Consider the following 27,511-nt stretch of genomic DNA (forward strand, 5'->3'; position numbering starts at 1 on the left):
ATTGCGGCCTCCGCTATATTGGCGAGACCTGACGCAAACTGGAGTACAGCTTCATTGAGCACCTCCATTCCGTCCACCACAATAGACAGCATCTCCCGGTTGCCACCTTCCCAATATACTCTGCACCTTCTGCTTCACATTCCCATTTGGATATGTGCATACATGGCTTCCTCTACTGCCACGATGAGGCTAAACTCAGGTTGGAGAAGCAACAACTCATATACCTTCTGGGTAGTCTCCAGCGCCTTGGCATGAACACTGAATTCTCCAACTTCCAGTAATTCCCTCCCTCTCCCTTCACCCATCCCAGTTTCACTCTGCCTTCTCCTCCAGCTGCCGATTCTGCCTTCTCCTACACAGTGCTTTCCCCTTACATTCCTTCTTCACCTTTCCTGCCTATCCCCTCCCTGCTTCCCCACTCCCACCCCTTGATCTTTCCTGATTGGTTTTTAACCTGACACCCACCAGCCTTCTCCTTCCCACCCTCCCTCCACCTTCTTTATAGGGCCCCTGCCCTCTCCCTTTTCAGTCCTGACGAAGGGTCTCAGCCCAAAACGTTGACTGCTTGTTTCCACGGATGCTGCCCAACCTGCTGAGTTCTTCCAGCTTGCTGTACGTGTTGACTTGACCACAGCATCTGCAGTGTACTTTGTGTTTAAGTGCACATTTGACTGCTTAATTATAAGACCATAAGATAAAGGAGCAGAATTAGGACATTTAGCCTACTAATTCTGCTCCGCCATTCAATAAGGGTTGATCTTATTTTTTGCTCCTCAACTCCAGTTCCTGGCCTTCTCCCCAAAACCTTTGATGCCATGTCCAAACAAGAACCTAACAACCTCTGCCTTAAATACACCCAACAACCTGGCCTCCACAGCTGCATGTGGCAACAGATTTCACAAATCCACTACCCTTTGGCTAATGGAACTTCTTCGCATCTGTGTTTTGAAAGGGCACCCCTCTATCCTGAGGCTGTACCCACTTGTCCAGACTCTCCCACCATGGGAAACATCCTTTCCACATCTACTCTGTCTAGGCCTTTCAACATTTGAAAAGCTTCAATGAGATCCCCTCCCCTCATCCTTCTGAATTCCAGCGAGTACAGACCCAGAGCCATCAAATTTTCTACGTATGATAACCCTTTTATTCCTGGAATCACCCTTGTGAACCTCCTCTGGACCCTCTCCAATGCCAGCTCATCTTTTCTAAGATGAGAGGCCCAAAACTCACAAGACTCAATACTCAAGGTGAGAACTCACCAGTGCCTTATAAAGCCTCAGCATCACATCCTTGCTCTTGTATTCTAGACCTCTTGAAATGAATGCTAATAAGCTTTTCTTGCTTTTTTTCCTTTTCTTTACTAATTTTTGGTTATTGTTCACAAATACATTTATTATTGCATGCAATGTGCGATCTGTTATTTCATGCTGATTGGCTATTACAGGCAGTAAATCACACAGCATTCACACAAACCAGGGTTTGGGTGGGAGACACACCCCATTCTCATGGATTTGGTGGGGCCAAAGTTGTTACGAAGCTGAAGAAAGGTAGGCTTATCACCATGGAATCCAGTGGCTGTTAGCAAGGGGCTTACAGGCCACATTTCCAGAGATGCCCAGTAGTAGGGAGTTCCATGTGGATATTCAGGAAATGGAAGAAATGTAGGGAGGGCAGCAATGGTGAAGGAAGGGAAACCCCATTCTTTGGAGGAGGAGGACATCTCTGATGTCCTGGAAAGGAAATCCGCATTTATTTACGATAAATTAGTTTCAAGTTTAATTTCAATTCTCAGCCCTTGTCAATATTGACATTACTTTCACGAGATAGCATTTGCGATAATAACCACTTAATACAAGTACCTTAAGGTAAAGATATTGCTTTTTGAAGCACTATCAGCAGACATTCTATGTAATTCAAGATTAAATAGTTTGCAAAATTTCACGTAATTCTCAGAACTCCCACCAATGTTACTTTACTATCCAACGGACAACTTGATTTTAAAGCCTATAATCTTTTAAAATGGAGGCAGTTCCTTCAGATGAATGAAGCTGATAGTATATCTGTTTACATAAGTAAATACAATCAGCGATTACTTCCAAAATGGGCTTGAATTTTAACACTTCTTTTTAGTTGCATTGTTAACAATTGGCATATACAAAAATACAACCCAGATCCAGGCATAACACATCTATCAACAATCAAAGTAGATGCAGGAACAGAGCAGGTCAAGCTGATACAACTGTTGTCATCTCAATTGCTTGTGAGGTTTGGCAGATGCATATTGGTGGCATCTTTTCCCTCTCTTAAGACATTGACAACACTTTAAAAGTACTTATTTGGCGGCAGAGTATATTTGGGTCATCCTAAGATTCTATGAGATGCCGTATAATTACAAGATAATTACAATTATAATGTCAGAAATACTTCTTAAAATAAAAAACAGAGGGACAAAATACATAAGCAAAGGCAATATTCTGCACTTTGCAGGCTGGGCTTTAGCAAAAAGCAGTTTTTCAGTTAACAGAAAGCCATTTGTCCTGTATGCTAACAATCTGCTGACACAACCAGTGGTTATTTTTTGTCAAATTGAAAATTAAATCTATTAACATCCAGATTCCAAATGAAAGTCCAAGTTGTGGATATGCAAAGATTTAGAATTCTTTTCCCTCTTTTAATTGGTTATCTTTTCAATTAAATGCAGTTGTGAACTGTAGCCCTTTTGATAAGGTTAAAGAAGCTGCCTCATCATGAAACAATAAATAGTTTTATATAAGTGGCTGAAAATTCAACAGTGCCTTCAAGTCAGAATATCTTGCTAAGCTTTCATTCACTATGTAACAAACTTAATTATTACATTATTATCTGGTGGTATTATTCTTATGTTCCTTAGAGCATCATAGTCTTAAATCATATTACAAATAATTGCAATGAATTTTGCACATGAACTTAATGGTAAATGACTACACTGTCATATTGGAATTTCAAATCCAAAACTCTTTGAAATGAAATGAAAACAGTTGCAATGCTCAGCTATATAGGCTCGTACGCATCTAGGGGAGACCCCGTCCCCAGCCCAACCTTGTCTCACAGTTACGTCGGTTGCTGTGCAATGCCACCTGATACTGCCTCAAACATCAATCATCAGCCAGCACAATGTACATGTTACAAATTACATATTATAAATCGTACTAGAACTAGGTAATTAATAGCGATGCAATATATATGAAAGAAGAGAAAGAAAAGGCTCCAAAACTTATGAGTTCAGTCAATTCGTGCACAACTGTTGGGAACTCAACTATCGAAGTCTTCGGTCCACTAGTCCAGGGGTCGGCAACGTTTACCACTAAAAGAGCCAATATGGACCCATTTCCCACAGAAAAGAAAACACTGGGAGCCACAAAATGAAATAACACTGCATACAACGGGTTTTTTTTGCCTTTATGCTATGTATAAACAAACTATAATGTGTTGCATTTTTGAAATTGATGAACTCCTGCAGAGAAAACGAAATTACATTTCTGCATGCAACAAAAACATTTTGAACTCCGAAAAAAAGACGTTGGGTTGAAGGTTACTACATAGGTAGCCTACCTTGGATCGAAGAATTAAAAGAAAGCGCGCACTGGCGGGTGTCAGGCATTGGCTGTGGTGATGTATATTAATAGCGATAAAAAACACGTTGTAGCGGTGTAGCGCTACACGCAGCGCTAAAATAAAGACTGCAGTCAAAGGTAACTTTATTCGAACTAAACAGCCTTGCTTTTAAGCCTCCCTCAACCCATCCCCGTGGGCGCGGATGCTGCAAAAGACGCGTACTCACAAACCCCCGTAGGCTATCTCCCTTAGCCGGAATGCTGGCTAATTGTGAGGAAATGTGTCGCCACACTTAGATTGTACAAGATCACCATAATCTTCAAATTTAGAATTACATTTCAAAAGCTAACAAACTAACATAAAATACATTTTAATTAAATACTGACCAATTATTTCCCAAAGCCACAGGGAGCCGCAGCACAGAGGTGAAAGAGCCACAAATGGCTCGGGAGCCGCAGGTTGCCGACCCCCGCACTAGTCGATCTTCTCTGACCTCCTTGACCTGCCGCCTGGGACCAACCTCAGTGGTCGACCACAGCGCATCCAGCACGTCCTCCTTCCTCACAATCTCCCTTACAACTCCCCAAAAGTCAGTGCAACACTAGCTTACAAACCCACAAAAAAGAATAACATCTATCCCAATTGGTTAACAAATGAATACAATTCTCATTATCAATAATTATAACCCAAACAAGCTTCGACAGAAAGCACTCTCTCACCGGTTACCATAACAAAGAAGCATTTTTACTTTTAACATAACAAAGAAGCCATTTTGATTCAAGCTACTTAAATTCATGACTGCTTGACTGCAGGTTTGCAGGATTTAACAAATTGAACGTGGAAGCAAAATCCTAGCTGCCATGTAGGAGACAAAAATCAAACTGCATATTCATACAAATTATTAAAGCAAAAAGTCTTGAAACACTTGTAGGAAGTTCATCACAAATCAGGTTGGTTGGGGTGCTCAAAAATTCTCTGTAAATACAGGTATCCCCTGCTTTACGAATGTTCGCTTTACCCCACTTCGCTTTTACAAAAGAGCTACATTACATGTTTTCGCATCACAAAGAGGATTTTCGCTTTTATGAAAATTTTCCCCATACAAATTAATGGTTCTTCGCTTTATGCCATTTCGGCTTAAGAGAGGTTTCATAGGAACGCTCTACCTTTGTAAAGTGGGGCGGAGGGGGAACACCTGTACTGAATTTAAGACCACTGGAATTGGTATGAAATTAACAAATTTGACTTTACATCGGATCATTTAGAAATTAATGACGCATTTAAAAATTTTTATTCTCGGCTTTATTCCTCTGAATCTCTGAATGACAATATCTCTGTTGATCAATTTTTACACAATCTGAATATCCCCTCACTTTCATCTGACTTCAAAGCCAAACTCAATGCGCCTATGTCATTAGAAGAAATATCTACTGCAATTTCTGCACTGTCCTCAGGGAAATCTCCTGGACCTGATGGGTTCCCTGTAGAATTTTACAAATCATTCTCTTCTCTTCTTTCTCCTCAGTTACCTTCAGTATTATCTGACTCGTTTAATTACGGCAAACTGCCACCCTCTTTCAGTGAGGCATCTATTATTCTTCTTTTAAAAAAGGGCAAAGACCCAACAGAGTGGTCCTCGTATAGGCCGATCTCTCTGCTCAATGTTGATGTAAAGATCTTAGCTAAAGTTTTGGCTCATAGATTAGAAACCGTCATTTCCTCCATTATCTCTGATGACCAAACAGGCTTTATTAAAAACCATTTCCCCTTTTTTAACATTCGGCGTTTATTTAAAATCTTATACTCACCCCCAACTGGGATTCCTGAATGTGTTATTTCCCTCGATGCGGAGAAAGCATTTGATCGTATAGAGTGGAACTACCTTTTTGCAGTTTTAGAAAAATTTGACCTTGGCCAAAGTTTCATCTCTTGGATCCAATTGCTGTACCTGTGTCCTACTGCCTCTGTTTTAACCAATTTTCAGAAATCCCAAGTATTTAATGTCAAACTTGGCACCCGCCAGGGATGCCCCTTAAGTCCCTTTCTCTTTGATTTGGCTATGGAACCCCTGGCAATAGCATTTTGAAACTGCCCTGAATTGACTGGGACTTGGAGAGAGGGTGTTGAGCATAAAGTTTCTCTCTATGCTGATGACTTATTACTCTTTCTCTCAAATCCGTCTACATCCTTACCTCTAATGTTTTCACTTCTTGACCAGTTTAGCCAGATCTCTGGCTATAAACTTAATTTACATAAGAGTGAACTTCTCCCAATTAATAAAGAAGCACAAGAACTAACATTTCATGATGTCCCTTTTAAAGTAGTCCATAATCAATTTACTTATCTTGGAATTACAGTCACAAGGAAGGTTAAAGATCTCTTTCGTGAAAACTTTGCCAACCTTTCATATGCTATAAAACAGAGTCTGGTACAATGGTCACCTCTATCTATGTCTTTGGTAGGTCGTATTAATGTTGTTAAAATGTATGTTCTCCCCAAATTTTTATACCTATTTCAATCTATCCCAATTTTTATTCCTAAATCTTTTTTTGATTCCTTAGACCAGGGGTCGGCAACGTTTACCACTAAAAGAGCCAATATGGACCCATTTCCCACAGAAAAGAAAACACTGGGAGCCACAAAATGAAATAACACTGCATACAACGGGTTTTTTTTTGCCTTTATGCAAACTATAATGTGTTGCATTTTTGAAATTGATGAACTCCTGCAGAGAAAACGAAATTACATTTCTGCATGCAACAAAAACATTTTGAACTCCGAAAAAAAGACGTTGGGTTCAAGGTTACTACATAGGTAGCCTACCTTGGATCGAAGAATTAAAAGAATGTGCGCACTGGCGGGTGTCAGGCATTGGCAGTTGTGATGTATATTAATAGCGATAAAAAACACGTTGTAGCGGTGTAGCGCTACACGCAGCGCTAAAATAAAGACACTGCAGTCAAAGGTAACTTTATTCGAACTAAACAGCCTTGCTTTAAAGCCTCCCTCAACCCGTCCCCGTGGGCGCGGATGCTCCAAAAGACACGTACTCACAAACCCCCGTAGGCTATCTCCCTTAGTCGGAACGGTGGCTAATTGTGAGCCGGTTCGGATGTGCCAGGAAACGGTGTCTCCGCAAAGTTTTCATATTGTACAAGATCACCATAATCTTCAAATTTCGAATTACATTTCAAAAGCTAACAAACCACGGGGAGCCGCATCACAGAGATCAAAGAGCCGCATGTGGCTCTGGAGCCGCAGGTTGCTGACCTCTGCCTTAGACTCTATTATTTTGTCATATCTGTGGCAGAATAAGCGCCCCAGAATTAATAAAATCCATCTCCAAAAATCTAAAAAAGAGGGTGGCATGGCTTTACCTAACTTTCGTTTATATTATTGGGCAGCTAATATACGTTGTGCTACCTTCTGGTCTTTCTTCCATGGCCAACCCGAGTGCCCTAACTGGGTGGTGATGGAGCTGAGCTCCACCAAAGAATTATCTATCTCTGCACTTTTTGGCTCTGCACTCCCTAGTAGTCTGCCCAGATCAATAGCTAATCCTCTTGTTAGACACACTTTGCGTATATGGGCTCAGATCAGGAAATGCTATGGTTTCCAGGGAGTTTTCTGTTTCCAGCTCTATTGCTCATAATCACCTTTTTTTAACCTACTATATACGATTCAGCATTCCAGGTTTGGTATAGGAAGGGCATTAGACATTTTGAAGATCTTTTCATTGATAATCGCTTTGCTTCTTTTCAGCAGCTCTCTGTTAAGTTCAATCTGCCCAATGCTCATTTTTTCAGATATCTCCAAATCCGACACTTTATTGCTCCTTTAATTCCTAACTTCCCTGAAATGCCTGCGAAAAATGCCATGGACCTATTTCTTTCCATGAATCCACTAGGTAAAGGCTTAATATCAATCATCCGAGATAAACTAGCAGCCTTACGACAGGCCCCCATGAATAAAATCAAAATGGCCTGGGAGCAGGATTTAAATATCTCCTTATCTGAGGAGAGCTGGGACTCAGTCCTCAAATCGGTTAACTCAACCTCTCTTTGTGCTCGCCACTGCCTTTTACAGTTTAAGATTGTTCATAGAGCCCATATGTCTAAATCTAAACTATCTCGATTCTACCCTAGCGTTAGTCCGCTCTGTGATAAGTGCAAGAGGGGCGTGGCCTCTCTCATCCATATGTACTGGTTCTGTCCTAGCTTGGAGAAATTCTGGAAAGATGTCTTCACTACGTTATCGTGTATTCTGAATCAGCACCTAGAACCAAACCCCTTAATTGCTCTGTTTGGTTTTTGGGGCGAGACAGATTTATGTCTGGGTCCGACCAAATGCCGAATATTATCCTTTGCCTCTCTTCTGGCTAGACGCTTGATCCTCCTCAGATGGAGAGATGCTGCCCCGCCCACTCATGCTCAATGGCTTAACGACATCATGGCCTGTCTGGACTTCAAAAAAATTCATTATTCAGTTCTCAATTCGGATCTAAAGTTCCATAAGGTCTGGGGACCTTTTATCGAGTACTTTCATAACCTTCCTCTTGTCTAGGGTTTTTTTTTCTCTTCAGTCCCTTGCTTTCAGCTCCTTTTTTTTCCTGGTAGAAGGCATTATTATCCTCTGTTGCTGAGTGTATTCACAGTCTGGGAGCTTGGCTGTCCTGACTTATACTCTCTATATTGTGTTGTGGTTGGTCTGGAGTTGCTGTTGTTTTTTCTTGTGTTGTGGGGCTTGGGGAGGACACTAAGCTTACTTGTCTTTAATTTAGGTGCTTCTTTTTTGCTAAATTCTCTTCCTTTGTAACAAATTGTTATTGTATGCTTAATTTTGCACTGTTTTAATGTTCCTCATTAGGATTTGGGGTTTTTAATTTGAAAAATGTTTTGAAAAACTAATAAAAAAAATTAACAAGTATATGAAACTTACGCTTCCCTCAAAGTTCAAATACATTCCTGATTTTCTTTACAAATTAATCAATTCCTCATCAATTGTTTCTATTAAAATTTCTGCTATGTGTCTATTAGCATGAGCTGATAACAGGAAAATTTTCATGTCTATTTCATTTGTCATTCACTATTTAGATCAATCCAAGCTAAATAGGCCATCCATGCTACTTAATATGTTTTTAAAGTTGCAAGTCAATTAACCAACTTTTCATTTTAATACTTACTTTTATGTACTCACAGGTTAAATGTTCTGAAACACAGAAGCAAATTAGTGCTATTTCTTTCAATCAACTTTGGCACATCATCCTTCCTCATTTCTGCAACTGTTAAAAAGTATTTAGACAGACATGAGAACAGCAAGGAATAGGAGATGGCCACACTAAACAGAAGGGGTAGAGCTGGATTGGCATCAACTATGTTGAGATCACTGTTGTGGGTCGAATCAAAGGTGGTGACAAATCAGCATATAGAAGAGAGATTGAAAATCTGACAAAGTGCCGCCACAACAAACTCTTACTCAATGTCAGCAAGACCAAGGCGCTGATTATTGACTTCAGGAGGAGGAAATAATCCATTCCTCACTGGAGGATCAGAAGTGGAGTGGATCAGCAACTTTAAATTCGTCAGTGTTATCATCTCAGAGGACCAGGCTTGGGTCCAGCACGCAAGAGCAATTACAAAGAAAGTGCGGCAGCACCTCCACTTCCTTAGGAGTTTGTGATGATTCAGCATGACATCTAAAACTTTGACAAACTTTCAAAGCTGTTTGGAAGGTATAGAAGATATACATCCCAAAAGTAGTAGCATTCTAAAGGCAGAATGATACAACAATATTAAATAGGGTACAAAAGTTTCTTCAGATATATAAAGTGTAAAAGAGAAGTGAGAATAGATATCAGACCACTGGAAAATAATGCTGAAGAGGTAGTAATGGGGTACAAGAAAATGGTGGACAAACCGGATAAGTATTTTGCATCAGTCTACACTGTGGAAAACAGTAGCAGTATGACAGAAAGTTTGAGTGTTTTGGGGAAGAAATTGTTAAGTTGCGATTAATAGGGAGAAAGTATCTGGTCTGCAGGTAGATAAGTCACCTGTATCAGGTGGTCAGCATCCCAGGGTTCTGAGAGAAATGCCTGGAGAGATTGTGGAGGAATCAGTAATGATCTTTCAAAAATCAATAGATTCTGGCATGGTTCAGGAGGAATGGAACATTGCAAATGTTGCTCCACTCTTCAAAAAGGGAAAGAGGCAGAAGAAAGGAAACTACAGACCAGTTAATCTCACCTCAGCAGTTGGGAAGCGAGGCATTTGTTAAGAATGTAGTTTTGGGATACTTGGAGGCACGTGATAAAATAGGCCAGCGTGGTTTCCTCAAGGGAAAATCTTGCCTGACAAATCTGTTGGAATTCTTTGAAGAAAGAGTAAGTAAACAAAGGAGAATCAGTGGATGTTGTGTATGTGAATTTTCAGAAGACCTCTGACAAGGTGCTACACATGAGGCTACTTAACAAGTTAAGAGCCGATGGCATTACAGGAAGGATACTAGCATGGATAGAGCATTTGCTGAATGGCAGGAGACAAAGAAAGAGAATAAGGGGAGCCTTTTCAGGTTAGCTGACGGTGACTAATGGTGTTCCATGGGGGTTTGTGTTGGGATCACTTCTTTTTACATGGTATGTATTGACAGAATTGATGGCTTTGTGGCCAAGCTTGCGGATGATACAAAGGTAGGTGGAAGGTAGTTTTGAGAAAGCAGCAAGGCTACAGAAGTACTTAAGACAGATTAAGAGAATGGGCAGAGAAATAGCAGATGGAATACAGTGTCAGGAAGTTTTGGTAGAAGATGACTATTTTCTAAATGCAGAAAAAATACAAAAATCTGAGACGCAAAGGGACTTGGGAGTCCTTGTGTAGGATTCGCTAAGGGGTAGTTTGCAGGTTGAGTCGGCGGTAAGGAAGGTAAATGCGATGTTAGCATCATTTTGAGAAGGCGAGAATATAAAAGCAAGGATGTAACATTGAAGCTTTATAAAGCATTGATGAAGCCTCACTTAAGAGTATTGTGAATAGTTTTGGGCCTCTTATCTTAGAAAGGATGTGCTGAAACTGGAGAGGGTTCAAAGGAGGTTCACAAAAATGATTCCAGGATTGAAACGCTTGTAATATGAGGAGCTTTTGATGGCTCTAGGCCTCTAAATCACTGGAATTCATAATAATAAAGAGTGAAACTTATTGAATGTTGAAAAGTCTTAAGTCAGAATGTTTCCTATGGCTGGGGGTGGGGGGGAAGGAGGGGGAAGTCTAAGACCCAGGGGATATAGCCTCAGAATAGAGGGGCATCCTTCATCCTTTTAGAATGGAGATGAGGAGGAATATCTTTAGCAAGAGAGTGGTGAATCTGAGGAATTCAATGCCACAGATGGATGTGGAGGCCAAGTCATTGGGTATATTTAAGCCAGAGGGCAACTGATTCTTGATTAGTCAGGGCATGAACGGATACAGGGAGAAGGCAGGACATTGGGGCCAAGAGAAAAAATGGATCAGCCATGATGAAATGGCAGAGCACTCAATGGCCCAATTGGCCTAATTCTGCTCTTGTCTTGTGTGGTCTTGTGTGGTGGAGTACATTAAATGTTCGCATCACGGCCTAGTATGGATACACCAATGACCTTGAACAGAAAATCCTATTAAAAAGTAGTGGATACGGCCCACTTCATCATGAATCAAGCCCTCCCCACTACTGAGTACATCTACATAATGCTGTAGCAGAAAAGCAGCATCTATCAAGCACCTCCTCCACCCAGGTCATGCTCTCTTCTCACTGTTGCCATGAGGAAGAGGATAAAGAAACCTTGGGGCTCACATCCAGGTTCAGGAACAGTATCACCTCTCAAAAAAAGGATAACTTCACTCAACTTTTCTTGCCCTATCACTGAAATGTTCTCAAGACCTATGAACTTGCTTTCAAGGACTCTTCATCACATGTTCTCGATATTTATTATTTATATATTATTATTACTACCACTACTACTTTCTTTTGTATTAGCAATCTGTTGTCTTTTGCACACTGGTTGAATGCTCAGTTGGTGAGGTTTTTCATTGATTCTATTACATTTATTACTCTATTATGGATTTATTGAGTATGCCCTCAAGAAAATGAATCTCATTGTTGTATATGATGATATACAAGTACTTTGATAATAAATTTGCTTTGAACTTTGTACTATCTATATTCTGTGCTATAAAGTAAAATTCTCAACTTTGCAGAGATAACGTGATTAATTTCATATACATACATTTTCAGGATTGGACAAGCATACAATTCTCATATTTTCTTGTCATGCAGGAGGTAATCTGACCTATCTGGTCTATGCTCTCTTTCAGAGCAATCCCACTCACCAATTTATTTTTCTGCAATCTATTCTCTCTCATATGCCATAAACTCTTCCCTTCTTCTACCACCCAGCTACACTAAGCATAATCTACAGTAGCCAAGTAAACTATCCATCAGCTTGCCCTTAAGACATGAAAGGAAACTGAAGCAAACAGACAAAATCTATGCAGTCACAGAGAACCTGCAAAATTCACAGAGTTTGGATTGAACCAAAGTTCCTGGATCTGTGAGGCAGCAATCATTGTGCTGTGTAGCGCAGAACATAAATGGGAAGAAAGAAGATCAAGGATATGAAAACCAGACTTTTTTCCCCAAAATCATGATATTACTTAACTATGAATCAATTGCTTTACCATACAGCCAAATCAGGATAGAAAATTATGGCTGTAAATGTTTCAAAATACATTTAGTCATAGAAAACTACAGCACAGAAACGGGCCCTTTGGTCCATCTAATCCATTCCGAACAATTTAAACAGTCTAGTTCTATCAACCTGTACACAGACCATAGCACGCATGTACCTATCCAAACTTCTCTTAAACATTGAAATCTGAATTGCATCCACCACTTGTGCTGTTCCACACTCCCACCACGTCCTGAGTGAAGTAATTTCCCCTCATGTTCCTCTTGAATAGAAACAGAATCAAGCCTGTTCTGCCACTCCATCATGGCTGATCACGGATCCCACTCAATCCCATTCACCTGCCTTCCCACCATATCCTTTGATGCTCTGACCAATCAGGAAACTATCCATTTTTGTTTTAAGTAGACCCACAGTCTTGGCCTCCACAGCTGTCTGTGGAAAGCATACCACAGATTCACTACCCTCTGGCTAAAAAATTTCTCCTTACCTCCTCCTAAAAAGTCACCCCCTCAATTTTGAGGCTGTCCTCTAATCTTGGACACCCCCACCAGAGGAAACAACCATCCTCTCCACATCCACATCTAGTCCTTTCAACATTCGGCAGGTTTCAGTGAGATCCCCTCGCTTTCTTCTAAATTTCAGTGAGTAGATGTCCAAAGCTGCCAAACACACCTCATGTGTTAACCCCTTCATTCCCAGAATCATCCTCATGAACCTCCTCTGGACTCTCTCCAATGACAACACATCCTTTCTGAGATATGGAGCCCAAAACTTTGACAATACTCCAAGTGCAGCCTGACTAGTGGCTTAGAAGCTCTCAGCATTATCTCCTAGTTTTTATATTCTAATCTCCTTGAAAAGAATGCCAACATTGCATTTGTCTTCTTTACCACAGACTCAACCTGTAAATTAACCTTCTGCGAGTCTTGCGCAAAGACTCCCAAGTCCCTTTGCACCTCTGCTGTTTGAATTTTCTCCCCATTTAGATAACAGTCTGCACTTTTGGTCCCTTTACTAAAATGCATTATCATATATTTCACAACACTGTATTCCATCTGCCACTTTTTTGCCCATTCTTTCAATTTGTCTAAGTCCTTCTGCAATTGCATTGCCTCCTTAGCACTACCCACCCTTCCATCTATCTTTGCATCATCGGCAAACTTTGCTTCAAAATCATCAAGTGCATTATCCAAATCATTGACAAACAATGTGAAATATAGACCCGAGGAACACCATTAGTCACTGGCAGCCAACCAGAAAAGGTCCCTTTTATTCCTACTCGCTGCCTCCTGCCTGTCAGCCATTCCTCTACCCATGCCAGTATATTTCCTGTAACGCCATGGGATTTTATCTTTTTAAGCAACCTCATGTGTGGCATCTTATCGAAAGCTTCTGAAAATCCAAGTAAATGACATCCACTGCCTCTCCTTTGTCCACCCTACTTTTTACTTCCCTGAAGAATTCTAACAGATTTTTCAGGCAAGATTTCCCTTTAGAGAAACATTGACTTATTTTATCATTAGTATCTTAGTACCCTGAAATCACATCCTGAATAATAGTCTCCAACTTCCCCAATCACTGAATTTAGGCTAACTGTCCTATAATTTCTATTCTTTTGCTTTCTTCCTTTCTTAAAGAGTGGAGTGACATTTGCAATCTTTTAGTTCTCTGGGACCATGCAAGAATCAGGTGATTCTTGAAGGATCAAGACCAATGCATCTGTTATCTATTCAGCAATTTCTCTCAGGACTCTAGGCTGTAGTCCAACTGGTCCGGGTGGCTTGTCTACTTTAAGACCTTTGAGTTTGCCTAGCACACTTTTTCCATTGTAATAACAATGGCACTCAGGATTATTACACAACACGCAATCTAAGACAGCCTTTCCCCAAGTAGGCTCCAGCACAGCCTGCTCTAAAAAGCCATCTTGTAGACATACAACAATTTAAACATTTCACCTTTCACCCTTAACCCATGTCCTCTAGTTGTAGTCTCACCCAACCTTGGTGGAAAAAGCTTGCATGCATTTACCTTACCTATACACCTCATTATTATGTACCTCTATCAAATCTCCCCTCAATCTTCTATGTTCCAGGAAATAAAGTTCTAACCCATCCAATCTTTCCTATAACTCAGGTCCTCCAATTGCAACAACATCCTTGTAAATTTTCTCCAATCACTTTCAATCTTATTTACATCTTTGCTGTAGGTAGGTGACCAAAACTGTACACAATACTCTAAATTAGGCCTCACCAACATTTTGTACAACTTCAACATAACATCTCAACTCCTGTACTCAATACTTTGATCTATGAAGGCCAATGTGCCAACAGCTTTCTTAATGACCTTATCTACCTGTGATGCCATTTTCATGAATTATAGACCTGTAATCCCAAATCATATTTTTTTCTACCATACTGCTCACTGTGTAAGATCTACCTTGGTTGGTCCTCCCAAACTTCACACTTCCATGCATTAAATTCCTTCTGGCATTCTCTACCCTATTTTTCCAGCTGGTTCAGATACCGCTGAGAGCCATGGTAGTCTTCCTCATTGTCCACTGCACTCCAATCTTGCTGCCATCCTCAAATTTGCTGATCCACTTAACCACACTGTCATCCAGATCATTGATATAGATGATCTTGTCAAACAACAATGGAATCCCTGTGGCACTCCACTAGTCACATGCCTCCAGTCAGAGAGGCAACCATCTACTACCACTCTCTGGCTTCTCCTGCAAAGCCAATGTCCGATCAAATTCACTACCTCATTTTGAATGCCAAGAGGCTGAACATTCTTGACTAACCTCCCATGCTGGACTTTATTAAATGCCTTACTAAGATTTCAGCTCTCCCAGGTTGCATCTGTATTGATAATGTACAGACTTTTTTTCTTGTCATTATTCCCCAAACAATACAGTATAACAACTATTTACATTGTATTAGGTATTATAAGTAATCTAGAGATGATGTAAAGTATACGGGAGGATGTGCGTAGGTTATATGCAAATACTATCCCATTTTATATAAGGGACTTTAGCATCCATGGATTTTGGTATCTGCGGGGGTAGGGTGGGGGGGGGGGGGGGGGGTCCTGGAACCAATCTCCCATGGATTCCGAGGAATGACTGTAGCTTCCACTCCATTAATCTGTCAGTAATTTAAGAAATTTCATTTTCGAATTGCACTTATTATGTACTGACTGGATGAAGTGGCCCCTGCTGAATAATCTTAATCTGAGAAAACAGCAGTCCAAACTTTATATTACCTTGAATTAGATATGCGTAAATGAACAAAGTAATAGAATTTTGGCCTAATGTTCAAGTAACAAAGAACTCATGAATTATACCACCTGCGGCTACTGCTTCCAATTGCACTCTTGCCCCATTTATATTTAGAAACATAGAAAACCTATAACACAATACAGGCCCTTTGGCCCACAATGCTGTGCCAAACAAGTGCTTACTTTAGAAATTACCTAGGGTTACCCATAGCCCTGTATTTTCCTAAGCTCCATGTACCTATCCAGGAGTCTCTTAAAAAACCCTATCATATAATACCATCGCCAGCAGCCCATTCCACACATTCACCACTCACTGCGTAAAAAACTTACCCCTGACATCTCCTCTGTACCTACTTCCAAGCACCATAAAATTGTGTCCTTAAATTTGATGGTACAACAACTAGAATTTGAATTATTCGTTTCACATGTACCCAGGTCCAGTGAAAACCTAGTACCTAGGTCTCTTGCATACTGTTCATACATATCAATTTGTTACACAGTGAAGTAGTACAAGGTAAAACAAAGCAGGATATAGTACAGAGAAAGTGCATTGCAAGTCAACAGTAGTCTACTTATAATAGTCTTATAGCAGTGTGATAGAAGCTGCCCTGTGCTTGGTATACATGCTTTGAGGCTTTTATATCTATTGCCCAATGGGAGGGAGGAGAGAATATTGGGAATGGATGGGATCTTTGATTATATTGGCTGCTTTACTGAGGGAGCAAGAATTGCAAAGAGAGTCAATGGACGTTAGGCTGCTTTTTGTGATGTGCTGAACTGTGCCCACAACTCTGCAGCTTTGTGTGTTCATGTCCAGAGCTCTTGCATACCAAGCCATGGTGCATCCAGAGAGGATGCTGTCTATGGTGTATAAGTAAAAATTGATAAGGGTTGATGGAAACATGCCCAATTTCTTTAGCTTTCTGAGGAAATAGAGATGTTGATCTATGCGGCTGAACTAGGATAGGCTACTGGTGATGTTCACTCCCCAGGAGTTTGGAGCTCTCAAATCTCTTGAGCACCATTGATGTAGACATGAACATGCGCATCACCCACTTCCTGAAGTCAATGACTAGGCTTTTCTTTATATTGAGGGAAAGACTGTTGTCATGACACTACGTGACTAGGTTTTCTGCCTCCTTTCTGTGTTGAAGACTAATTGATATTTGATATACATTCCACTACAGTGGTATCATCTGCAAACTTGTAGATGGAGTTGCAGTGAAGATTGCCAGAACGTCATGGATGTTTAGGGAGTACAGTAAGGGGCTAAGAATGGATTGTAGCCTTGTGGAACACCAGCTTTGAGAATACTCAGGTAGAGGTGTTGCTGAGTGTCCTTACTGAGGTTACTTACTGTTAATCATTTTGTTATAGTTCATGGATTGTAACAAACAATTAGGTATATATTCATGCACTAACCTCAAGCTCAATTACCAATTCCTTCCATCATTATAGATACTGAAGTGGATCCTAAAAACTACCTTAGTGCAAGCTTGCAATAATAACGATCTTTGAAATTTAAAATGAAATCTGATCAAGCCGTGCAGATCACTCTAGGTATGTTGTAAAACAAGCAGTTAACTTACACACCAAAAGACACTGAATTCACCTGTTATTAGAATACCTGGTTAGATACTGCTTTAACGCCTAATTCACAAGATGATATTCATTCAATACAACACCCAAACTAGATTGTGTACTTACTATGACAAAGGTATGCAAAATTATGTTACGATCTCCAAATGACTGAGAAGATAAAAAGCAAGATCAACCTTCCCATAGACCAGCAGTTGCTGAAGTAGCCAGTAGAACTTCTCCTTATGGTCTGTCAAATGGTAGATGGATTGATAAGTCGCTTGCACACAACCAAGCTGGCCACTTTCTAAGTGCCTACTGGCTTGAGAATGAACCCTTGCTCTGCTCTGAGAAACAAATAAAAATCATGTAACCTTTACCTTAGCAGGCTGCCTCCACTATTCAGTGTTACAGTTCCACTATGATCTTTTAGTGCAACAAGATAATCATAAAGTCGTACAGCACAGAACCCAATTAGTCCATACTAAACAAGATGCTCATCCAAGCTAGTCCCATTTTCCTGGATTGGATCCATATCCTTCGAAACCTTACCAACCCACTTACCTATCGAACAGTTTTTTAAAAAGTTGTTTCCGTTAACTGCCTCAAAAACTTCCTCTGGTAGTTCATTCCATAAACATACCACTGTGTAAAACAAATTGCATCTCAAATGCCTATCAAATCATTTCCATCTCACCTTAAATACATTTCTAGTTCTTGATTCTCCAACCCTAGGAAAAAGCTGAGTGCATTCACCCTATCTTATTAGATTGATCTTAAAGTAGGATGAAAGGCTGGCACAACATCTTAGGCCAAAGGGCCTTTACAGTGCTGGACTGTTCTATGTACTATGCCTCTCATGATTTTTAGATTATCCTTCAGCTTCCTATGCTCCAATAAAAAGCTTTACCTATCTAACCTCTGCTTACAAATCAGTCCCTTGAGTCCTGGCAACATTGTTGTAAATATTTTCTGCACTTTTTCCAGTTTAAATACAATCTTTCCTAAAGAAGGTGACCAAAAGTGAACAAAATGCTCCAAGTTCAGACTCACCAATGTCTTATACAACTGCAACATAACCACCCAATATCTATAATCAATGTTTTGAGTGATGAAGTTCAGACATCAAAAGCCTATCTATCTGTGACTCCAATTTAGGGAACCACATATGTGACATATGTGAACCTCTGTTCCATAAACACCTCCCGGGGCACAACTGTTTACTGTGGATGTTCTACCTTGACTTGACTTTCCAAAATGTAACATATTCCACTTATCTGAATCGAATGCCGTTTAGCATTCCTCAGTCTACTTACCCAGCTGTTTGAGATCTCACTGTAATTTTGTGTCATCTGTAAACTAACCATACTTGCACGTTCTCAATGATGATTGACAAGGGGTTGAGTAAAATACTTACCTTTCCCAGGATCTTAAGCTTCATCTGGGACTTTCGGGTGGGGTGGAGGGAATTTATGATGAACATTACCCTTGCAATCATTTGTTCAAGATATCACCCAGCAAATTTGAAATATTTCAGGAAAATATATAAAAAGAGTTCTGCAGGCTCAAGGAGGAATACCTGGCACTGCATGTTGGCAGACGTTAGGTCAGACAACCCAGCTTTCTCAATTATATACCATATATAGAAAACAAAGATGAACTGATAACAATTTTACCAGTATAATAAATTGCAAATAAACTCAGCAAGTCAAAATGGTCTTTCATTCAAAACATTAGCTCTTTCTCTTTCCACAGACGCGGCACAGCCTGCTGAGTTTTTTCCAGCATCTTTGGTTTATATGTCAAATTTTCAATATCGCATTTTAAAATTATTTTTACTTAATAAAATGCAATTGTTGCATTAAGAGTCCAATTTATCTAAATCACCTGATCAATATAAATGACAAATACATGGATTATATCTCTAATTTGGTGCAAATAAATATTATTTGTCATCAATCAGATGGACTAGAATACTGGTGTTACTTCAATATACTAATCAGGTCCTTCGTAACCTCCTAAATAATCTTTATTAAAATAGGCCTCAGTACACTAAAGGATTCTACTTTATAATTATATTATAAAGTCTTCAAACAAAAAAATTAAATTGGATGACCCTGCCACCTTAAAGTTCTGAATGAACTTTAATTTTAGCAAAAAGACTGACAGCTTGCTCTTAAAAATGACTCAAAATTCAAATTTAGGCATGTCAAAATACTCCAACAATCATAAAGGTGGAAGTACATTTGTTTTTTGTTTATTCAAATTTCCAAAGGATTGCAGCCAGATCAAAAAGAGTAAAAATCTAAAGGAATGTGGTCTTCATCTCAAGCGTGCTGAAATACACTGGGCATAGAAGTTAACATTGCAGTTATACAGAGCTCCATGTGGACTCTAATGGAACTACTTGGCAATGCATCCAAGAAATACACATTAGCCTTGAAGAGGTTAAAACATGGGTCAGTGAAGTGGTGTCAGGGCTACAAGTCATTAATATACATTTTAACTTAAACATTGTCAAAGTGGGGCAGAAGGAGTGTGGTGAAAGAAACATCCCCAGATTTTTTATGAGACCAGGTTACATAGGCCAACCACACTTACGATGAGTATAGCATTTCAGGGCATGAGCTAGTTCAGATACTAAATGTAACTAAAGATGCTGTCTAACTTGCTGAGTTCCTTCTGTATTTTATATATGTACTTATCCAGGTGAGTGTCCAGGATACTGAAAATTAGAGACTGAAGGTGAGAGAGCTCTTCATGAGGGAATATGGACATTTGGAGCACTCTCCCTTCACCAACACCCCCTCAACACAAAAAAATAGTAACTGAGGCAACCAGGAACGAGGCTATTTTGGACTTGGTGATATGTAATGAACAGGAATTGATAAGTGATCTTGAAGTAAAGGAGCCATTAGGAAGTAGTGATCATAACATGATAAGTTTTTATCTACAATTTGAGAGGGATAAGGGCAGATCAGAGGTGTCAGTGTTGCAATTAAATAAAGGAGACTACGGAGCCATGAGGGAAGAGCTGGCCAAAGTTAAATGGGCGGATGCCCTGGCAGGAAAGACAGTGGATCAGCAGTGGCAGGGATTCTTGGGGATAATACAAAGGATGCAAAAGTAGTTCATTCCAATGAGAAGGAAGGATTCAAAGAGGGGGAAGGGGCCACAGTGGTTGACAAAGGAAGTCAGAGATTGTATAGCATTAAAGAAAAAGAAGTATGACAGAGCTAAGATGAGTGGGAATACAGATGATTGGGAAAGTTTTAAGGAACAGCAGATCTTAACTAAAAAAGCAATACGGAGAGAAAAGATCAGGTATGAGCTCAGTCTAGCCAGGAATATAAAAGGGGATAGCAAAAGCTTTTTTAGCTATGTGAAGAGAAAGAAGATAGTTAAGAACAATGTTGGCCCCTTGAAGAATGAATTGGGAGAAATTGTTATGGGAAACAGGGAAATGGCAACAGAATTTAATGCATACTTTAGATCTGTCTTCATCAGGGAGGACACAAGCAATCTCCCAGATGTATGGATGGGCCAGGGTCATAAGACATCAGAGGAATTGAAACAGATTGACATTAGGAAAGAAACTGTGATGAGTAGACTGATAGGACTGAAGGCTAATAAATCCCCGGGTCCAGATGGTCTGCATCCGAGGGTTCTAAAAGAAATTGCGGATGCATTGGTAATCATTTTCCAATGTTCCTTAGATTCAGGATCAGTTCCTGAAGATTGGAGAGTGGCTAATGTTATCCCACTTTTCAAGAAGGGAGGGAAGGAGAAAAACGGAGAACTTTCGCCCTGTTAGCCTAACGTCAGTCGTGGGGAAGATGCTTGAGTACATTATTAAGGACAAAATAGTGGCATATCTTGATGGCAGTAATAGGATTAGGCCGAGCCAGCATGGATTTACCAAGGGCAAATCATGCTTGACTAATCTGTTGGGAGTTTTTTGAGGGTGTAACAAGGATGTTAGAGGAGGGTAAGCCAGTGGATGTAGTGTACCTAGATTTTCAGAAGGCATTCGATAAGGTGCCACATAGGAGATTGGTGAGTAAAATCAGAGCTCATGGCATTGGGGGCAGGGTTTCAACATGGATAGAAAACTGGTTGGCAGATAGAAAGCAAAGGGTAGCAGTGAATGGGTGTTTCTCGGACTGGCTGGAGGTGACTAGTGGGGTACCGCAGGGCTCTGTATTGGGACCACAGCTCTTTATGATTTATGTCAACGATTTAGATGAGGGCATTGAAAACTATATCAGCAAGTTTGCTGACGATACTAAACTGGGTGGCAGTGTGACATGCGAAGAGGACGTTAGGAGAATACAGGGAGACTTGGATAGGCTGGGTGAGTGGGCAGATACTTGGCAGATGTCATTCAATGTGAATAAATGTGAAGTTATCCACTTTGGAAGCAGGAACAAGAGGGCAGAGTATTGTCTGAACGGTGTTGAGTTAGGTAAGGGAGAAATGCAAAGAGACCTAGGAGTCCTAGTTCATCAGTCAATGAAAGTGAATGAGCAAGTGCAACAGGCAGTGAAGAGGGCAAATGGAATGTTGGCCTTTATTACAAGGGGAATTGAGTACAAGAGCAAGGATGTCCTTTTGCATTTGTACAGGGCCCTGATGAGACCACACCTGGAATATTGTGTACAGTTTTGGTCTCCAGGTTTAAGGAAGGACATTCTGGCAATTGAGGAAGTGCAGCGTAGATTCACTAGGTTGATTCCTGGGATGGCAGGGCTGTCTTACGCAGAGAGATTGGAGAGATTGGGCTTGTACACACTGGAATTGAGGAGATTGAGAGGGGATCTGATTGAAACGTTTAAGATAATTAAAGGATTTGATAGGATTGAGGCAGGAAATATGTTCCAGATGTTGGGAGAGTCCAGTACCAGAGGGCATGGATTGAGAATAAGAGATCAGTTATTTAAAACAGAGTTGAGGAAAAACTTCTTCTCCCAGAGAGTTGTGGAGGTGTGGAATGCACTGCCTCGGAAGACGGTGGAGGCCAATTCTCTGGATGCTTTCAAGAAGGAGCTAGATAGATATCTGATGGATAGGGGAATCAAGGGATATGGGGACAAGGCAGGGACTGGGTATTGATAGTGAATGATCAGCCATGATCTCAGAATGGCGGTGCAGACTCGAGGGGCCGAATGGTCTACTTCTGCACCTATTGTCTAATGTCTATTGAAATTGGAAAAATAAAACAGACAAATTTTGTTATGCACAGATACAATCATTAAACAATTCTTTAGGTTCAGTCGAAATTATCACAGACAGGTACTTGAAGGGCTGAATGTTAACTCCTGATCCTATGATGATTATTTTACTGATGCAATCAAATCCCATTTACACTTATATAAACAGCTTATGTCAACAACTGGCATAGATAATATGTTTCTGAACACTTTCCTTTCTGATTTTAGTTGTTCTGTTACTGAATACATATAAACATAGAAATTAAGAACAGATGTAAGTCACCAGGCCTCTCGAACCCACCACACCATTTAATGAGAAAACACAATCTGAATGCAATCTCAACTCCACATTCCCATTTACCCATTGTAACTTTTCTAGTTTACCACCCGTATATCTATCTCTGCCTTAAAAATGTACAAAGGTACTGTTATTACCAGTCTTTGCAAAATAGCTTCCAGGGACTTGCAATCCTCAAAACAAAATCATATCATCCCTTCTCAAATGGGTAAATATTTTAAAATAATTAAGCTCTATTTCTAGATAAAAAGGAAACATCCAAAAGTTATAGTTACAGCCCAAAAACAGGCCATTCAGTCCACAACGCCCGGATTGACCACCAACTGCCCATTTACATTAATCTTAAATTAATCTCATTTGTTTTTATTCTCATCAATTTTCATCACCTTTGCTCTGATTCTATGACTCAATAACACACTAGGCAATTTACAATGGTCAATTAAACTACATTCTGCATCTCGAGATTTGGGAGGAAACTGAAGTATGCAGAGGAAACCCACATGTTCACATGCAAATTCAGAGTACCCAAGGTCAGGAGGGAACCTCAGTCTCTGGCACTGAGGAGCAATGGGTCTGCTAACTAAGCCTTCTCCCCTCCAATCTTCATTCATTACTCTGAACTTAAACATGCACAAACTTACCCCATCCAACCTTTCATCATAAAAGCTTCCTTTCTCTTAATTGCTTCCACAGTATGAACATTTATCCTTAAATGAGGAGACCCATACTGAACACAATTCTCCACATGTAGTCTCACCAAAGTCATAATTAACTGCAGCCTAACCTTCCAGCCCTTGTATCCTATTACCTCAGCAATAAATAGGAACACCTTGTTAAGACTCTAGCCTTTTGTGAATCATACTCTTGGAAACTCGGATATGACAAGACCTTATTAAATCAATACTTAGAAGTTACTGAAATCAGTATTATGAAAGAGTTTAAGTTTTTCCAAATACTACTGCCCATTATACTGCAATTGACTGTATCTGATACCTATTAATTTAACTCCAGGAAATCACCCTTTGACAATCCACTCATTTATCAAAGTGGACAAAGGATTCAGTCTGAATAGGAACCAAAGGAAATTAAAGAATAACTCAATTATAACAGAATTTGACTATTTACAAATCCTATCATAGATTACCAGCTGTAAAATCATCAGTACCTACATCTACAGTTGCAAATTTGCAGTGCTATACCATGTTACCCTAACAGTGTTACCCTAACACTGCAAAAGACTGTAATCTCACTTTGCATTCATGACACAGTTTGACTTGGGACAAAGGTTCCATTTCCAGTACAACTTTATTAGTGGTGCAACTTAAATTTTTTTAACTTTCTGCTGTTTATTTGTTTTCCTCAACAACAATTCCATACTTCATGAAATAACCACCTCCTTTGTGAAGTATATCTTCAATGCCTGCCTGACATAATCCAGTACTTCACCTATTAAGATACTCCCTGTGGACGAATCCCAACAAGCTGCTGACTAAATATTTGATACAAAGCTCAAATCACACCGATGTCGCTACTGTCAGAAAGCTACTTCTGGATTTCAGTTTGGCTTTCAACATATTGTTCCACAGATCTTGGTGATCAAACTTCTACTCCTTGATTTAAATAAACCACTGTGCAACAAGGTGTTGGATTTTCAAACCAAAAGACCTCAGATAGTCAGGATAAACAAATCCTCAACATTGGGCTGTGTGCTGAGCTCATTGCTGTAAACTCTGCTCACACATGGCCGCATGGCCAAACACCTAAGTAATCACATTTGTCGAGTTCATCAGTGACATGACAGTGATTGGACTCATCACCAACAATGATGAGATGGCCTGCAGAGAGGAGGTGGAAGAGTTCAAGGGCTGGTACCAGGTAAATAATCTCTTCCTCAATATCAACAAGACTAAGGAAATGATTATCGACTTCAGAAAAACTTTCACAACTCATAGCCTACTTTACTTCGGCAGCACAGCAGTCAAAGCCGCAAGCAGTTTCAAACTCCTAGGAGTGCATATTTAATACAATCTCTCATGGGTCCAGAAAGCTCACCAACCTCTCTACTTCCTGAGGAGGCTGAAGAGAGCTGGGCTATGCACATCCATACTCATATCCTTCTACAGTATAGAGTATCGCAGCATGGACTGCAAACTGGAAGACAGGAAGGCTCTACAACAGGTAGTCAAAACTGCCCAAAGTATCACTGGCACCAACTATCTGCCATCAAGGACATATACAAAGAAAGGTGTCAAAAAAGGCCAGTAACATCACAAATGATACCACCCACCTTGCTCATAGACTGGTTGTCCCACTCTCATCAGAGAGGAAGCTACGTAGTATCCGTGCCAGGACCACCCAACTCAAAAACAATTACTTTCTACAAACAGTAAGGCTGATCAACACCCTCACCCACTAACCCACCACCACGACTTTATTATTTCTTGTCAGTCACTTTACATACAGAAACTCCTATGCCTAGTGTCACTTTATGGACATACAATCAATGTATATAAGCTACCTTATGTATTTGTATTTATTTTTTATTATTGCAATTTTTATTTTATTCTGTTTATTTTGGTACTGCATCAGATCTGGAGTACAATTATTTCATTCTCCTTTATGCTTGTATACAGGAAATGACATTAAGCAATCTTGCCTCATATTCGTATTTGACTAAACAATATAAATATACAATATATATTAACAAATTTCTTCTCACATTTTAGTCTACGATAACCTAAGTACTTTTATGCGTATTGATATATTTACTAATTCAGTTCACTTAAGTAAATCGAAATCAACATCCAACCAAAGTCAACGTTTTAGTCTGCATCGTAGTGATTTACACCATAATATTCTAACTATGTTAGCTACGTTATCAATTTCCTGGTTACTCCCCACCGAGTAACGATGCTAAACCCAATTGAGAGAAGCCACTCTACTGCGAATTGACAACAGCAGTCACGTCATTCATTATCTCACACTGTTGAAGCAACGCAGCGTCGCTTCTCCCTATAGATGCTGCCTAGCCTGCTGTGTTCTACCAGCATTTTGTGTGTGTTGTTGTTAACAATCCCATCTACTTCCCCACCCCCCCGGTAAAAAAAACCCAGAGCTGAGGATATTCCAGTCATCTGGTGGCGCCGAACTGACTGTCACCACAAGTCCAGATCTACCTCGCTTGAACTCCAAACATTTAACTCAAAGCCCCAGGTGGCTCGGCGGCTCAGTCCGGGCCCGGCTCCGTAAGTCACCACCTCAGTGCCGCCTGCCCACCATCCCAACGCGGTTTTCCGTTTGGTCTTACACGGTGACGTGTCCCGAGCCCCGAACCACCACTGGGTCGGTCGCGTACTTCAGCAGCTGCTCCTCCAGAGCCCGCTCCTCATCCTCCTCTTCTTCCTCATAGATCGCATCAAAATCCGCCATCATGCCGGAGGCCGCCAATTCCAGAGAGTCACCGCGCACAGCGCAATGGAGCAACCAGAGATCGCGAGAGCAGAGTTGCTGACAGACTCCCCGCCCGCTCGCGGAGGGCGGAAGTGACGTGTCCCGCCGCCTCTGCTGTGGAGAGTTGTGTCTGCGAATGTTAAAATTTATTAATCTCGCTGTGATGTATATAAAATATCAGCACAATAATCGCAATTATATATCACTGGATCATTGTGCCCGCCCATATTTTATCACAAATCTCTTCATAAATGTCGGCTACGTTCTCCACGTCATCGATATACTTGTAAGTCATCGTAGACTTCGCTCACTGAAGTGTGGGAAGAGATGTACTTTGCACTAAACGTAGAACACTAAAGGTTTTTTAATAATATATTCCCGCTGCGGAACATCTCTTCCCAATTGTAGTCGTGTGACAAGACCCTGGACCGCTCCCAATAACTTGGGAGACACCTCTCAGGCAAACATTGATGATAAAATTCGCTACTCTCTCTGGCCTTTTGAGAAAAAGGATATCCAAAGGTCAAGGCTTCAGATCGGAAATGAAGCTCATGTTCGAACGGACAGGTAATCACAGTTATGTAAATATCAGATGTGTGGACTAACAGGCACCTTAAAAGACTGGAGATATACCACCAACCTTATCCTCATAGAATACTCCAAATTTACTGGTAGACAATTTTAACCTAGTACTTGCCATTGAGGACCCAATTGTATTCATTTTGCTCCAAAGGTTGTTTACGTGCTCAACATTAAACTCCTGAAGCAGCTGTTCATTCTACTCCAGGGAAGTGGAAATTTATCTCAACAAAAGGTTACCAAGGGACAGTGGACATAAACTCAAAATCATTTTCAAATCTTTCTTGAAAAATTGTAACATATTTACTATCTCAAGGGAATCAATCCTTGGTCTTGCCCACTCAAACTGGAGAAGGAACTCTGAAAATGCCAGCAAACAAGGTTGGTATTTTTGTTGGGTACTCAGAAAGACCAAATGAAAAAAGAGGAAGGACCACATTACCTACCCATCCCTTCTTTTCTACATATCGAATAGTCTCTGGATTCCACATTACCCTCATTAGTCATTAAACTTGTCAAACACAACATGTCCTGGGGAAGTTTTTCTTTAACAGAGCAAACAGACTGGATTCTGAGATAGCCAAGTGAGTTTCTCCTACTTTCTTCAACCAATTGAAATTGATTAGTTGAGCTAACCAATGTCAGTCATCTTCTCCATATTGGTTTATCTGGCATTTCCATTACATCAAAGGTGTATTTCGCCTGTATTAAATGCCATTTTAAATAAATAATGCTTTGTGTATTAAGCAAGGAAATTAAGTACACACAACACAGACTTCAAATAAGTGTCTTCACATTATATTC

At 40.3% G+C, this 27,511-nt stretch overlaps 1 protein-coding gene across 2 annotated transcripts in view; it reads right to left on the reverse strand.

The window, feature by feature from the left end:
- Positions 1-26,244, reverse strand: part of LOC132404757 (cysteine-rich hydrophobic domain-containing protein 2) — a 69,476-nt gene extending 43,232 nt beyond the window's left edge. The window contains exon 1 of one of the 2 annotated variants that reach the window (XM_059989208.1): positions 26,034-26,244. In XM_059989208.1, coding sequence (XP_059845191.1) covers positions 26,034-26,110 — 77 coding nt within the window. In that variant the 5' untranslated portion in view covers positions 26,111-26,244. Of the gene's footprint in view, positions 1-25,985 lie in introns of both variants that reach the window. The other variant, XM_059989207.1, reaches the window with a different exon arrangement.
- Positions 26,245-27,511: the final 1,267 nt, after the last annotated feature.

This window comes from Hypanus sabinus, chromosome 14 (assembly GCF_030144855.1).
Source record: "Hypanus sabinus isolate sHypSab1 chromosome 14, sHypSab1.hap1, whole genome shotgun sequence".
NCBI lineage: Eukaryota > Metazoa > Chordata > Chondrichthyes > Myliobatiformes > Dasyatidae > Hypanus > Hypanus sabinus.